This window comes from Crinia signifera, chromosome 4, assembly GCF_055691185.1.
Source record: "Crinia signifera chromosome 4, ASM5569118v1, whole genome shotgun sequence".
NCBI lineage: Eukaryota > Metazoa > Chordata > Amphibia > Anura > Myobatrachidae > Crinia > Crinia signifera.
The window spans coordinates 167,330,233-167,346,795 of record NC_139220.1 but is presented as its reverse complement, the minus strand read 5'-3'; the positions used below and the strand labels follow the sequence as shown (position 1 = coordinate 167,346,795).

At 40.5% G+C, this 16,563-nt stretch overlaps 1 protein-coding gene across 1 annotated transcript in view; it reads right to left on the bottom strand.

Moving 5' to 3' along the window:
- The window catches only part of CELSR1 (cadherin EGF LAG seven-pass G-type receptor 1), a 180,388-nt gene that overhangs the window by 46,109 nt on the left and 117,716 nt on the right, over positions 1-16,563 (bottom strand). The window contains 9 exon segments of the mRNA XM_083182922.1: positions 507-627; positions 771-912; positions 1,517-1,691; positions 2,496-2,609; positions 2,728-2,913; positions 5,349-5,515; positions 7,081-7,206; positions 7,776-7,939; positions 8,611-8,768. Of these exon segments, the coding sequence (XP_083039048.1) occupies positions 507-627; positions 771-912; positions 1,517-1,691; positions 2,496-2,609; positions 2,728-2,913; positions 5,349-5,515; positions 7,081-7,206; positions 7,776-7,939; positions 8,611-8,768 (1,353 nt within the window).

The following is a 16,563-nucleotide window of genomic DNA, read 5'->3' as shown; positions in this document are numbered from 1 at the left end:
AAGCACTGCAACATTCTATGTGTTTGATAGATCAATAAACTGCTCGCTCGATTGATAGGTATTCTTTTTTTTACCATATAATAGGTTGCAGATTTACTTTACTTACCTACAAGCCAGGTATATTTTAATAAAGAGATTTCTTAATCCAAAGTTGTGCCTTTCGGTATTGTAGGATGTATAAATATAACTATTTGTCAGCGGTATATAATGTTGCGAATTGTGTATTGGAGCAGGGCCGCCTTCTCTCTCGTACTTCACCTACAGACCTCACCTGTTTAACCTTTATCTCCTCTCGCTCGCAGCTTCTCATCTCTCCCCTAGTAGTACGTGGATTACTCCTTACATACCAGCTGTATTATGTACTGAGATTGTAGGTGCTAATTGTAACATGTGCTAGGTTTTAGTTACTGTAATGAGATCTTATCGTTATCCTGCATTGTTCTAATGTGTGCCGCTTGTATGGTGCTGCAAAACACTTGTCGGACTTTATAAATAATAATACTTACTTTACACCGACAGTCTCCATTGGTCTTATTACAATCAGGGTCAAAACCTTTGTCCACTTCACAATTACATGGTCCACAGTTAGGGTTGCCCCACCAGCCTCTGGGACAGGGCAAATTAATTCTATACAGAGAAAACTAAAGTCAGTCTGACTGTCACAAACAGCACAATGTGATTAATATAGCACAAAGTGGGTGATATTGCTACAGACAGGGAGAATAATTGTTTCATTGGAAACTTTACTGCTATAGTTAGATCTTCCTTACTTGTTCTCACAGTATTGCCCGCTGTAACTTGCTCCACATTCACACGTGTATCCATGTGAGGAGCTTGGCTTTCGAGCACAAGCAGAAACATGCTCACAGGGGTTCAGGCTGCACACATCTACACAGTCTCTCCCGAAGAACCCTGAAGGAAAGAAGAGTATCAGTTACCTGTGCTGCTGGGCTAATGCCATATTAGACATGGACACCTTTCAAATACCTCCATCAATAAACACAGATTCCTAATTACCATCACATGTGTTTTGTTGGTTTTAAAGCCACAGGTAGTGGATATCAATCATAGATTCGAACTTGTGAATGCTACAGTATGTGTATTGGCCTGTTTGTTTCTATCCTCGGAAGACTATTCACCGTATATTGCATGATGTTAATGGCCCAAATGGGCTGTAACTTATATTAGCCAAGCATTAGTTTCATGTCACTTGGACTAATAATGTGGAAATGTGTGGCTAGTTAGGACTGCTTGCCACACGATTCCTACTAAGAAACTTAAGATGTCTTACACATCAAAGGAACGATTAAACGTCATCTCCATGAATTAGTTACGTTCAACAATCTCCGCAAGAGCATTAAGTGCGTACTGTATATTTCAATATTAAGGGAAACCACGACCCTTATAGAAATTCAAGATTACTATTAAATCTGTATCTGCATTTTTATACCACAAGTGTAACATCTATGGGAGGTGAAACACTAATTTTAGACGTTAGAAGGAATTCAACTTTTACCTGGTTCACAATTACAGGAAAAGCTGTTCCAGTCGTCAGTGCAGTCACTGTTGTAAGGGCAGGGGTTTGCGTCACAAGGATTGTCCACATCACAGCCACTTTCCACGTTGACCACCTTTGCATTGTTCATGTTGAGTGTTGCTATGTTGGTTGATGTTTCTCCCATTCTTACTCCCTACATATGCAATATGAAGATAAAGTGTAGGTTTGGGATATCTAGATTCAACTAATTGTATATGTATATTAAGAGAAGGTCACCAAACAAAACATCCCCCCCAAAAAACCATCATATATACTTATTAATATTAGGACACCGGTCAATCAAACCACTGTATTATTTACTAATAAACTACTAGTCACAGCAGTTTAACAAAACTCATCCCTCTTTTATTATCTGCAATCTGCCAGGTAGAGGCACAAACATCATAAAGTACAAAGGCCCTTATTCTGATCGCTTTGCTCGGACACTGATTTGGCCAGTGTTCCGAAGTTATGTGTATATGCATGGGGGGAGAGGGGCGTTGATTGGGGTCATTACCATATGCGCACGCCCTGCGTTTTATGGGTGTTCCCATGAAAACGCAGGGCGTGCATATGGAAATGCGGCCGTGACGTGCGTGTGGGGGGTGGACAGTCTACTTGTCAGCTGCCCACCCATATCCCTGCTTTTCTTCATTCATATGTATGAGTGTTCTAAACCATGGTGCATCATGGTTGCTGACCATCGAATGATGGGGGAGGTTCCCACAGGCATCTGAATGGATGTTCACATAAAACATCTGTTCGCATGCCGTCAGCATCGGCAATCCTTTTGCTAGGTGAGGTTTGGTACATTCACTTTGGTCGTGCACGGGTCCGAGCAAAATAATCAGAATAAGGCCCAATGTCCAGTACAGAGCTATTTGGAGAACTGCTAACTACTTCTCATGGCTCCAAACACAAATATTAACTTGGGGTGCCCCGGTAGGAGATACAGTACCTTCATGCATCCATTAAAGCCTTGTGTTACGAAGCCTTCCGTGCCAGACAAACCACCCACATAGATGGTCTTCAGCTTCAACCCCGGGAGAACATTTCCTATTTCCACAGAGTTCTGTCACAATGTAAAGGAAAAGCGATATGAGCAAGTGATCCACCGAGACAGCAGAATCAGGACATGGTCAGAATGTTTCTAACTTGCAGTACACAATCGTTCTTATATGGGTACACACCTGATATATTCCATAGTCCAGATACATGAGAGCCAGATACTTAATGTCCTTCCCATCTTTGGCACTTTTCAGTTCTATGAGCAGGTGATGCCATTCGCCGTCACTGACTCGTACCTGCTCAATCTTCATACCGGCTACACGAGTAACACCGTTGTATACTTCAAACTCAATGTAATCATTTAAGATCTGTTTATATAAAAAATAAAAACAGTTCCATTACATTGAATAAACAGGTTACTATTATTAGGTAAATCTTGCTTATGAGCAGGGTATATATTCCGTTCCCAATTGGGATGGATGAAATCGGATTATTTTGGCTGTTCTTCGCCTTTCCTGTTAGCTAAGCTGATAAGACACTTTTCCATATCCTACGTGTGCGTGAGAGGAGGGAAAGATGGAAAATCTTTTATAGGAGGATAAAATCCAGTTGAGATTTGGTTTGATACACTACTTTTAGAGCTCCAAATGCAACAGCACTTGCTTGTGCGATTCAGTATAACCAGGTGCTTGGTAATGTGTCAAATAGCCAGAGGAACACCTAGCATTGTATTTGCTATATTCTTGCTGCTCGGCAGACACACAAACAGGAGTACTAATAAAACACAGCTCATACACATCTACAAGCATATATCATACACATATACACACAGTGAAAAAACAAGTGACTATAATAAAGGGTTGATGTCATTATATTTATATTATAGATATATCTAAAGCCTCTTGAACCACTGATACCTACAGATCTATAGGTCACACATATCAGAGAAAATGTAGAAACGAAGAGGGACAAAGATTTGCAGCCAAAAGAGGGATAACTGTCAGGTATGTATAATATTGCGTTACTTTACATTGCATTTCCCCAGCCAGACAGTTGTTAGTTTATAGTGTTAAGTTACATTGGTTGCGGTTGATAGGTCAAATTGTCGACAGGCACAAGATCGATACAAAAAGACATGTCAATCGCTGACACATTAAAAGGTTGACGGGAGTTTTAGTTACAATTTTTTCCCTCCTTTGAACTCTTCCATGCTTTCTGATCCACGTGGTCTACAATTGGGAATGGTCTGAAGCATGGGGAGTGAAGCGAGTCATGCAAGGGCACGAGTCACAGTAATTGTGGGTCCGTGTCAACAGACATCAACACTGACATAAAAACCGCAGTTCAACCTTTTCCCGTGTCAACTATTGTCATGATGACAGTTTATCTGCATCAACCTAGTATATGTTGACAGTTGTCCTATGTTAACATTGTGTCTGTCGACCATTCACTGTCAACCAAGTCACTGTCATCACTTTGATTCACAACCAGTTACATAGACAACTCTGTGGAAGACACAAAATGATTTCAATACATCCAGCGCTGCTCACATGGGAAAAGCAGAAGCAGCATTCACTGTGATGCTGATGAGTCTTAGGATTGTGGCTGCAATACAATGTTTGGATCTGCCAAATTACATTATGCTGTCAAACACTGGGGAACCTTTTAAAGAGAGACTGCATCCACTTTTTAGAAATATTATATGAAATCCTGTGCATTAATAAGTTACTGTAGTTGATCTTCCTGAAGTTCCTGCGAGACATTACATTAGATGTGCCCTGCAGTCTGTTTTATCCATCAAAGAACTCATTAACTTAAGGTGATGCTTCATTCTCCCGCAGCACTTCTGAGCCAGAGCTTATCAGATTGGCTAACAAATGTCATGTGATAGCTGGCCATACACGGATCATTTACACACCTGCACTGAATAATTACTGGTCTGTATAGAGACACGAAAGATGATTGTTCACAGCAAAAAAAATGGCTAAAAACCGCGGTTGCTGGATTTGGCTATCAAATCTGCCCTGACAGTCATTGAGCTGCATCCATGATGTGATGTAAGAACACTTTTATATATCTTGCAGTGTAATAAAGGCACAGCATAAATCATGCCAATGCTCTGCCCTTGTGGATTGCTTCTGATTGTCGCCACAGCTATTCAGTCTATCCTAAGATATAGCTGCATCCATACACAAGGGCAGAACCAGCAATGTCGCAACAAGAATAATCAACATGCAACGCTTGCTTTCATCCTGTAAGACAGCACATGTCTGAAAGATTTGGGAAGTGGCTACAGACATCACTCTACTTTTTAAAATAGAGGGTTAGTGAATATGTATATATATGTGTTTGAGGCATATATATATTTCAAACACAAACACATTAATGTACAGTTGTTCTTTGACCCCTATTCCTGACTGATGAGCATAAGAATTGCAGCAAACACAGTTATCCTGCTGAACTTCCCTTTATCAATCCTTGCAATAACAATTACCGTACTGTATAAAACCCTACCAGATACTGTATTGCAGTCATTTGATTTATTAAAGTACTATCTACATATTTAAGGTTGTTCCAGTTTGTGATTTTGTGATTTGTACATAAACAGAAAATCATTATGTGAAGACAAGAGATCTTGAGCTAGACAGAATTGGCATGGAGCAGTAATCCCCCGGTATTAGCTGTAATGCTGCTGTTGTTCCTGTGCCCAGGGCCGGATATGGCGTTCTTTGTCTTTGGCGCGGTTTACAGATGTATTGCTAAGCACTGTTGTATAACTATTTGGAAATATTTAGGTACTTACCTGGATATTAATCCTTGATGAAGACCCAGCATTAGCCTGCAACAGTACGGCCCTAGATTGGCGTGTTCTAAACATCAGCCCGATAAACCATGGCACAGACACTGTAATATCCATCTCTGTCCATATGACAATTCCCTCTCCTTGGAAACGTTGCGGAAATGGCATGACTGGAAAAGTATATTGTTGTTATTATTACTAAGGATTATCCCAAATAAGAACATGCTCAGTTTAACTGTTATCTTTAGACTAGATGCTAGCAAACAAGTGTAGTAGTGGAGGTGAATAACTACTAGTTTCTTATCAACTGTTACACATCTCTGCGGTAATGGAGAACCCCCAGATCACAATGCACTGTTTGGGAGCAGCAATTAACTACTTTATTTCAATAAACTTTAATAAAAAATGCACCACATAGTTTTCTGGTGTCTGAGTCGCCATAGGAAAAGATATCAATATGACAAATCACTGATTAGTTAACATGCTGAGAGACAGAACGCACCACAGGCATAGTAACCAGTATGTTGTATATCACTCCCCCCCCCCCCCCCCCCCCTCCAAAAAAAAATAAACAGTATATTACACAGTTTATGATAACAATCTGATATACAGTAATAGCACAGCAGTTCTAGGCTCATTTATTTTGAAACTATTGCATCCATACTTCAGATGTACTGCAATGTTTTCAGGTTGTTTTTACTGTTGCCCAAGATAAGCGGATGATATCAGATGTTTTGTAATTAAGCAAAATGTATAACATGCACAAGAAAGCTAGGATCACATAATGTTCCAAACAAGTTGACTTATTTCTTCTGTTAAAAAAAACAAAACTCAAAATTGTTGTAGGCTAGATCAGCGTACATGAGAATGCCATCAATAAGCTGGTACTGTACAACTACAGTATAAGTCAGGTCTCATGACTATTAGTAAGGCAAGGTCTCAGTGATGTCACTCACAGTACACTGAAATGTTGCTGGTATCGACATCAAAATGGATGCATCCACTGTGTAGTATGACATGAAGAAATATGTATGAAATCCCAGCAGTGGAAATGCCATCGGTCAGAGGACCCCAGCATCCTGATCCAGAGAATCATTGGGGTACTGTAAGTGACCTAACCCTCCCTGCTTGCAGTCTAACCCTATATCCTACCCCCTTCCCCCACACTCTGACTCTAACCCTCCCCACTAGTGCCTACCCCTAACCCTCATACCCCACCACCTAAACTCCCCTTCTAAGTGCCTAAACTTAACCCTCCATTTCCACAGCCTAACTATAAACTCCACCCCAACACACCCGACCCAAAGTTCCCCTCTAGTGCCTAAACCTATCTCCCCACCACCACCCCTATCCCGGCCTGACCCTACAGTCAGTTGGTCTACAGCATGATGGTCGAAAAGCATTGGGTTGACACCATTAGGTCGACATGGGGATAGGTCCACATGGGTCAAGGTCGACATATCATTAGGTCGACACAAGCATTAGGTCGACAGTGTCTAGGTCGACAGTCAAAAGGTCGACATGGGGTGTTTCACTGTTTTTTGAGCCGACATGTGCCGACAAGTGGTATTTCATGCCCTACCATCCACTTTTTGGATTCCAGCATCAGTGTCATCATCCATGTCGAAATTCTGGCACCGGGATTCCTTCAGCCAACATCCCGGCTGCTGGGATTATAACTGCATCCCAACAGAAGTGCTTGCAAAATAAACATTAAGACAGTACTATGACATACCTTGCTCACAGTTTTTCCCACCAAAATGTAGTGGACAATCACAATAGTATGTGTTCCATTTATTAACACAAGTTCCTCCATTCTGACAGAAACTAATATCACAAAAATTTTTCTTTGCAGAACAACCTGAAAAATAGAAATAAGAAAAAGAATTCTAATGAATGCATACAAGTTATCCCAAAGGAAGTAACTGTCCAGTAGTTGCTCCTTTCTTCATTTTAAAATAACTGAGAATCATTTATAAATTATTCTGGTTCATTATAATGTGGATGGTCACTTTACTTTTGCAGAAAATCCATCATGCAAAAGAATTGGCATTACAGCATAGCCCTTCTGGGGATGAAGGAAACAAATGATGTCTCTTGGTAAGGCTGTCTGTGTCACATGGTAGGTAGGTTATATACTGTAGATTGTAAACTCAAATGGGGCCGGTACTAAGGTATATCATTTCTTCAGAAGGCACTTTGGAATATACAGTATGTGTGCTATATAAGTACATACTTCTGTAAAAAAAAAAAAAAAATTGAAATACAGTAGAAAACTTTCTATTGTAATAGACATAAGTATCATTCTTTTTTTTTTTTTTATAAAACGGTCAAAAACTACAAAATAAAAGTATATATATATATATATATATATATATATATATATATATATATATATATATATGTATATATATGCATGGAATAATATACCTGCTAAAGTGCCATTGTTGGCTATAAAACTAGCCATGTCCACAGGTTTACTGTCAATGGTTAAATTCCTCATACAGCCAATAAACTGTCTGTTCTGTATAGGGAAATCCTCAGGCAGGTCAGGAACACCTCCCAGCAATAGTGGTCCAGTTAAATCAAGTGATCTAGAAAGAAATACAATAGTTATGCATTACATTCAGGGCAGAGTGATTTTTACACCTTAATTTATAGAAACGTAGAGCAATATGATGCTACACATGTACAGGAAAGCCTGACAACTGTCAGTATAGCATTACTGTTCCTTTGTAGTAAATTTGGTGATTAAGGAAAACAAAACTTTATGGAGCCCACTCACATATATACACTCACACCACATGCACAGGACTAAAATGCAGATATTAACGTATCAGTGGTACTCATTTATGCGAGTGCAAAATCAGTATACAAGCTTGTTCAAACAGCCATCATCATTAACAGCACATACTTGCACTGGAAATCATGCACATCTCGGCATAACCACAAAATTCCTCTTATATAACGTCACTACGCACAGATTGTGTGCGAATGTCCCATTTCCGTCAAGTTAGGCCAAGTCAGCTACAAGTGGTAGTATGACGGAGACGAGTAGGGCGCTTACTATACATTAGATGTGTGCACTTGGCTACAGAGAATGTGCATTGATAAATATCTGTGCGCAACTGCGTCTGTAGTGGCTTCTATTGAAAACGCTTGCATGTATCTTACATACATCTTTTACCCCCTCAATAGGATTCTACAGTAAACTGAGGGATTAAAGATAAAGCTAGTCATCCAATAAGATCAACAAACAACTTACTTCTTGGAGCCAGTCTGTGTCCCCTGAGCAGCACATGTGTAATTCTTAATAAGGTTTCCAAACCTTATCGCTACTGCGGTATCACAGTCATCCACCGTTACTACTGCCACCTTCTCTCCAGATGGGCCATGCGGAATACCCAGCCTTCCAATGTTGGGCTGCAAAAGAACATGGACATATATTAAAGTACATGAATTTCACACAGACTTTTAAATGACTCCAAAAACAAATATATGGCCATGCTACTCTTTTCACGGCTAGCAGCCAGGTTGCGTACAATAGCCTTAGGTGAATAAAGGTTCATACAAGTTTGGAGGAAAGGGTCCAACCTTCCCCCTACACTGGAACAATTATGTCTCAACTAGTTGGTAAAATCAAAATTTTCAACTTTAACAAACGGCTGGAACAACAGTTTCAGGAAGTTTCTAATTTGCTCCCACATACTACCTAGAGTTCATTCTAGCACCCGCCATCTTTGAAAACCCATGCAGTTCATGTTCCTTGCCTGGGGTGTCGCTGTCTGCTGTGTTGTTTCTAGCACAGGCATGGTTTGTATATCAGTGCTGATATACAGGCCACACTATGATAGAAGCACTACAGCAGACAGCGACACCCCCGGGCAGGGAAGAGGAACTGCATGGGTTTTCAAAGATGGTGGGTGCAAGAATGAACACTACTACCTTCTTATTAGTGTTCCAGCCCTGATTGGAAGGGTCATCAATATATTTGTGGCCAGCTGAAGTTTGTGCTGGAGTTAGGACCTGACTGCTAATCTGCAGATGTTGCGAGTAGTAAGCCACCAGACAAAGAAACCCACTCAATGCAAACTTGCTATTAAAATTGTGAATGGATCACTACTCGCAAATCCATACATTATTCAGTACACCTGCTTAGTATATGGACACTCCCTGATAAAGTTACCAGCCCCAAACACTGGTTCTGACAGTAAACCTCCGTCCGCTTTGTGAGCATCATTTTTTTGCGGATTCCCCTCATGCTTGGCAATGCATATGGTACACAGGCGAACTCTGAATCAAGCCCTTTGATTGATCTGGATAGCATTGTGCATAAGCAGATCCTGGCCTTTTACAGTATACAGCCTTTCATTCAAAGGTGGGGTCAATCTTCATCTTTTAAGCAGGTTCTAAAAATAGCCTAGCCTGCTCACAGGTGGCTCAATAAATATGTCACCGGATGTACAAGAGGCACCATACCTGTGAAAATATCCATTTTATACCCAAGCAGATATGGTTGCAGATGGTTAGTAAAGAACCTGAATACGACCGACTTTCTATGGGTAGACTAGATGGACCTGGAGGTTGTTATCTGACACCCGGCTACGTTTCTATGAGCTATAATAATTCAGCAATGTGAGGAGCTAATTCAGTGCAGATCTGCTTAGTTAAGTGGTATACACATAAGACTATTTTTGCAAATATGCACGATAGCGATATCATCATCAAATGATGATCATTAAATGACATTGCATAATTTGCCAGCATTGCCGCTCCTTGTGTCATGCTCTTTCATTACAACCACTAAAACTTTATTATACTCTACAGGACAATATTGCCCACAAGTCCCACCCAATGGCACAGTCCCCTATACTGTATGTATTGGACCTCACGCTGAGGCCTTTTATCTGTGACATCTGCAATTACCAAGAACAAGACAATTTGTTCTTTCATTTCAATTCCATCATATATGTGTACAAATAATGGTTCTATTGCTAATCAGTCATTTTTATGCTACATTAACCATTATCAGCTGTCTGCCCTCATTATTCCCTTTTTCCCACTATTATAAAAAACTGTAATCAAGTCATTAAAGAACATGAAGATGATGGGATAATTCCACACACAGAGCCACAATGTACAACACTTGGATTTTTACAACACATACCATATGGATAGAAAAGAAGATTACTAAGCAACCCACAGCGCAAATGGTGACACTCTGCCCAGGAAATACAAAAAAGCCTTCACCAAAAGGCTCAAAAAGACATAGGATACAAACAAGATTATTGTAAATCCACTGGCGAGTGTTAACACAAGTTAGATAAGACCACTTACACAATGGTACATATACTTTAGGGTAGAGCTTCCTTAGATCTAAAAGAAAAACTCAAACACCGAAAGAAACCATAGTGTAGTATTGTTGAAATATGAAATGAAATGGTGCTGTTTGATCAGGTCACTCACATTTCATAAGTAAATATGCGCATATCAACAGGGTCTTTATCTCTCTCTCAATCCAACATGTTCCTCCAATTTAACGTTCCCTGGGGACTCGATAAGAAGGTATATAGTGCAACACCGTTTGTCACAATTTAAAATAACAATTTATTGGTTACACTCACATGTGATCGATAAAAACAAGGCAAAATACCCATTCAGGGTGACAGGATCCAAATACTGTGCCGCGGAGATCACGCAAACAACCCTCTGGATATCCGACCAGCGGTCCTCAGTGGGGATGCAGCTCCTTCCAATGGCCTCAGGATAGGGTCCGTTCGGTGGTGTTCAACGGACCCTATCCTGAGGCCATTGTTTGCGTGATCTCCGCGGCACAGTATTTGGATCCTGTCACCCTGAATGGGTATTTTGCCTTGTTTTTATCGATCACATGTGAGTGTAACCAATAAATTGTTATTTTAAATTGTGACAAACGGTGTTGCACTATATACCTTCTTATCGAGTCCCCAGGGAACGTTAAATTGGAGGAACATGTTGGATTGAGAGAGAGATAAAGACCCTGTTGATATGCGCATATTTACTTATGAAATGTGAGTGACCTGATCAAACAGCACCATTTCATTTCATATTTCAACAATACTACACTAAGGTTTCTTTCTGTGTTTGAGTTTTTCTTTTAGATCTAAGGAAGCTCTACCCTAAAGTATATGTACCATTGTGTAAGTGGTCTTATCTAACTTGTGCTAACACTCGCCAGTGGATTTACAATAATCTTGTTTGTAACACATACCATATGCCTATGTAACATGTACATTTTAATAATGCGATCAATAACCCAGTTTATTAAAGCTGAACAAAACAATGAAGTGCAAAGGTTACAAACAACATATATACCTGGGGATGCAGTTAATATCCCGGCGGTCGGGATCCCGGCGTTCAGAATCCCGACGCCGGAATCCCGACCGCCGAAATACCGACACATTCTCCCTCCGTGGGTGTCCACGACACCCCTGGAGGGAGAATAAATTAGTGTGCCGAGCGTAGCGAGGCACCGGGCCCGCTGCGTGGCGAGCGCAGCGAGCCCGCAAGGGGGGGGGGGCGATCCACGTCCCCCCCTTGTCGGCATTTCGGCTGTCGGGATTCCGGCGCCGGGATTCTGAACGCCGGGATCCCGACCGCCGGGATTCAGTACTGAATCCATATACCTGTGCTTCAATGCTTAAACACTTCTGGTGTGTTTTAACATTGCCTTGGTAAACACAGTAGAAGTAGAGGGAATGAAGCGGAGCACTGAAAGGTATTGGTAACAATGGTCTCATTTATACAGTACTAATAGGAACAGGACCTCTCTAACAGTCACGCTCTGCAGGTTCAATGCAGCCCCTACCTGTATTTCTGGTAATACAGAGCAAAGCACTCAGGTAATTGCCATCTATGCTGCACAAGGTGATTTGGCAATCTTGTAGAAAAGGTTTAGATACCACTGCTAGCCACCTAATTTGCTTAGTTGTGGCCTCACTGTATGTAAAATACAGTGAGGCCACAACTAAGCAAATTAGGTGGTCTCAGAGGAATGTTCGACCTCTTATCGCCAGGAATTCAGCTGGGTTGGTTTGCTAGCTAGAAAATACAGCTCTTTATTATACTTAGGAAATATACATTTGCTTGACATCACAAAACAGAGGTAATAGGATAGAGATCAAAGGGACATTTTTTTTCTGTAAAAACAGGATGCAAAAGTCATTTCAATTGGGAGCATGAAAAGTCACCAGACAGATGAATGTTACTGTTGCAGCATTACCCGTGGTACATTGTTGCTTGAATATGAAGAGAGGTGGGAGGTCATACAGACATCTGTGTTATAGACCGTCTGCTTCCCATTTTACTGGATTTGATCGTTATGACAGTACAGACCACACAAATAATTGGGAGTAGAAGATATGTCACAGTGCAGGACTGTTCATTCCCTCCCAGATATTTGAGAGGCACCAAAGTACTAGGTTGCTGGGTACAGTTTAGCCACCACCTACAGACAGAGATAATATTCTTTCCAGGCTCCACAGCCTCTCTTCCCCACAGCTCTTCTCCACCCACAACCACTGCCGACCCCCCCCCCCCCTTCCACATGCAACCAACAGTGTATGCACCAGCCACAACTCCAAGTCCAGCCATGTGCACTTCTCATCTCCCAATTAATTTGTTCTTCACCTTTTCCCCCTCAGCCACACTGTCAACCCACTCCCTTTACTTGCAGCCTCCTCTGACCTCTCCCCTTTCTATCTTTGTTCAGCTGAAAATGTACCCTATAAAAAAAGTCTTATTACACTGCATGCATGACCACAGTCACGTGGGGATAGTTATGTTTGTGTATCACAGCGACTGAAGGTGATTTTTAATACATCTTAGCAGAAATTAATTTCTTATTGCCCAAATAAACTTAGCAAATGGGCTGATTGATTTTGTATTTTTCTTCTAATACACTATTATCTGCAGTCCCCATCGCAATTTGTTTGAGATGCATCCTGCCACTCTCCACATGTATCATCGTCTATAAACGCCATATGCATGGACAACATGCAGTAAGAGCCATCCTCTGCGATGACTGGACTTCCGGGTTTAGAAGCCCTATCTGAGCATGCATTAGTGTGTCAACCCTGCAAGAGCTGCTCTGATCTATGCTGGCGATGGGGAGTTTCCCACAGTTCTGTGAGCTACTGAAACTAGGTATTTATATGTGTGTGTGTGTGTGTGTGTGTGTGTGTGTACGTACGTGTCTTTATATAGACATAGACACACTTCGTTACATTGCTTTTCAAACCAACCAGGACGTTCCACTTTCTCTTTTTGTTTTCAAACAGAATGTTTCCTGTATTCCTACACTGAGCAGTGGTTTCCTGCATCCCATCTGTCAAGGCCAAACTTGTAATGACTTCATACATATTTTTTCACCGTACTTTCACACCAAATCACATTTCAATGGACTCATTTAAATTTATGCAACCCTAGATTTCCCCACATGTCATTTAAAGGTTGATTTTCACACCAATTTTTCGGGCCCTGTGACTGAACATCGGTGAGCAATACATATTTTAATTTAAATCAGTGTAGGAAATAATATAAAACTTCTATCTATCTATTGTTGGGTTTGGGTTAGTTAGTACATCTACAGTACAGTATACAAAACCACATGATAGACATTCCGACCTTCTAGCTATATCAACATTTGACATATCAACCTTCAGTCCAAATTCACATTAAGAACATGTGATATCGACATTCGGCATTTTGTACCATCCCCAATTTACACCACTACAATTTTCCGTATGTCCTATTTTGTGTGTGCAATCCACTTACTCTATGTGCAAATCCAAGTATATGTATTTATCCTTAAACATGTACTTCTGCACAGAAGCCACTGTTTGTTGAGCGTAATGTTCTTATTTTGTAAACTTGTGTATTCAATGAAAGCTTTATTATAGACAGTGTGTTACTGGCCTACAACTATTCTATGTATGAATGTAACCAAATATAATGCGACATACTGTAACCGTTGTAGTTAAATCATGTTGAACAAGCAGAAGGTGACAAGTTATTCATCTCCACATAAAAAAATGTAAGGCAATACTACGTGATACATGCTAAGCCAAATGGCCGTCGCTGATATGCGATATTCCAGAAGACATGACCAGCAAATGACTGATTGCAAAATAAGAAAATAATGGGGTGTGACCAGCCTACAACAATGTAGTCCTGCTGAAGAGATGCAGTTAAACACTATACCCAAGCCAATTTGTCAAATTGAAATGTGTAAAGTGACTTATTACAGAGGTATTTAATATGACTGATGTGCATGTCATAAAAAGAACTAGCAAGCAGGAGTTTTTGAATTACGTCCTTGAGGTAACTAATGATCAAAAGTGATTGGCAGAAACCACTCATTTCATTTACTGGTAGTAGCTGCAATGAGTCGCTTCTATATGTATTGAATTACCCCCTTGGAGCACTTATCCAGCTTAGCTGTGTTCCAGCTTGCTGAGCAGCTAAAGGTGTAGGACTAAAAGTAAGAACCCCAAACTCTCATTGGGACACAGGTGATTCACTGGAATGTTCTCATCCTACATAATATACAGCCAGAGATCGGTGATCGGGAGCTGTACTTTGTATCTGTAAATGTGGCCACCAGCTGCATTCACAAATGATGATATACATAATGCTATATGTAGCCAACGTATTCTGTATAACATTCCCATTGTGGATATAGCTGCGTGCACAATGTAAACGTAGTATACTACATAGGGTGTTCTACTTGCTCACAGCAGATTAGACCAGAAAACGAACAGAAAGAGTAGTCATCTATATGACATATGCATGAACATAAGCATGAGCAGCCGGTAGTCACTGGTCAGCGGTTAGTGACTCCAATATCTGAGTTATGTTAAGCAAGGGTTGAAAACACAACTCAAACACAGTGTACCACACACACCACTAGAAACATCAAGGGACCATGTTTTAATGGGCTCATTTATCAATGAGTAATAAAACACATTCTGGATGTGAAAATTCATTGCATACATGTTGCTCCAGCCAATCAGCTTTAAACTGCCATGTGTTTGAAAGATGACAGTTGAGAACGGATTGGTTGGAGCACCATTTATAATAGCAAAACGTTTTTTAATCACAGCGAGTTTTATCAGTCGTTGGGAAATGGGCATGTCTGAGAAGAGATGAAGAAGAAAGAGATAAAGGACCAATTAACCATCTCCTGTCATTTTTAAAAAAACAGCCTGTAACATGGCAGTTAGGAGCTGATTGGTTGGTACTTTATCTCTGTCTAAAGATTTGTAAATAAGCCTTGAAGTACTAAAGACCGGATTCAGAGTTGTACGCAACGCCGATATTTACGGTGTTGAATGATTATTGATAAACTTCATACACATGTAAAAAAGATTAACTAGTAGCCTTGCGGCTTGTAGTTATAGAGCGCCTAATGGGATGGTTTTGTCAAACTGCTCCTACTAGGGGGTGTCAAACCCCTAAGAGAAATACAATGGGGAAAAGGTGGGTGGAGCGCTAAAGTATAAGTAATTGGTTTACAATATATTTATATCAACATGAAAAATTTATTTCTGTATAGATAAAAGTGCTGTATTAGACTTAGGCGATTCTGGTCTGATTTCCACCCCTTTCCCCCTCCAATTTCTGGAGACAAATTCCACCTCTGCACGACTTGGGCTAAACAGCTGCAGTACTAATTCGGGACACCACCACCTGCACACTAAGGATTACAACTCCGCATCATTGTTGAGGATTCCCCACACTCCAACAGGGGCTCAATCACCATCCTCCAGCGTGAAAAGAATCCAGCAAGGTATATGGACCCTTCCAATTTACAGCTATATACGGACTGACCCAAGGACTGCTCCATCCCCACAAAAATGTCTCCTACCCCAGGGTAAAACGGGACTTCAGACCACTAAGTATCAGACCCCATCTTTTTATTTCTCATTGAGTAATGTACATCTTTTAACGATATACAATATTGTATATTTTGTGCAACAAATTGTTATATATGCATTTTTTATTATAAACCTTACCCAGTGCAACTGCACGCTAATACAGCACTTTTATCTATACAGAAATACATTTTTCATGTTGATATAAATATATTGTAAACCAATTACTTATACTTTAGCGCTCCACCCACCTTTTTCCCAAACTGCATACACATCTTTTAAGTGCCTTGGTTATGTTGCTCACA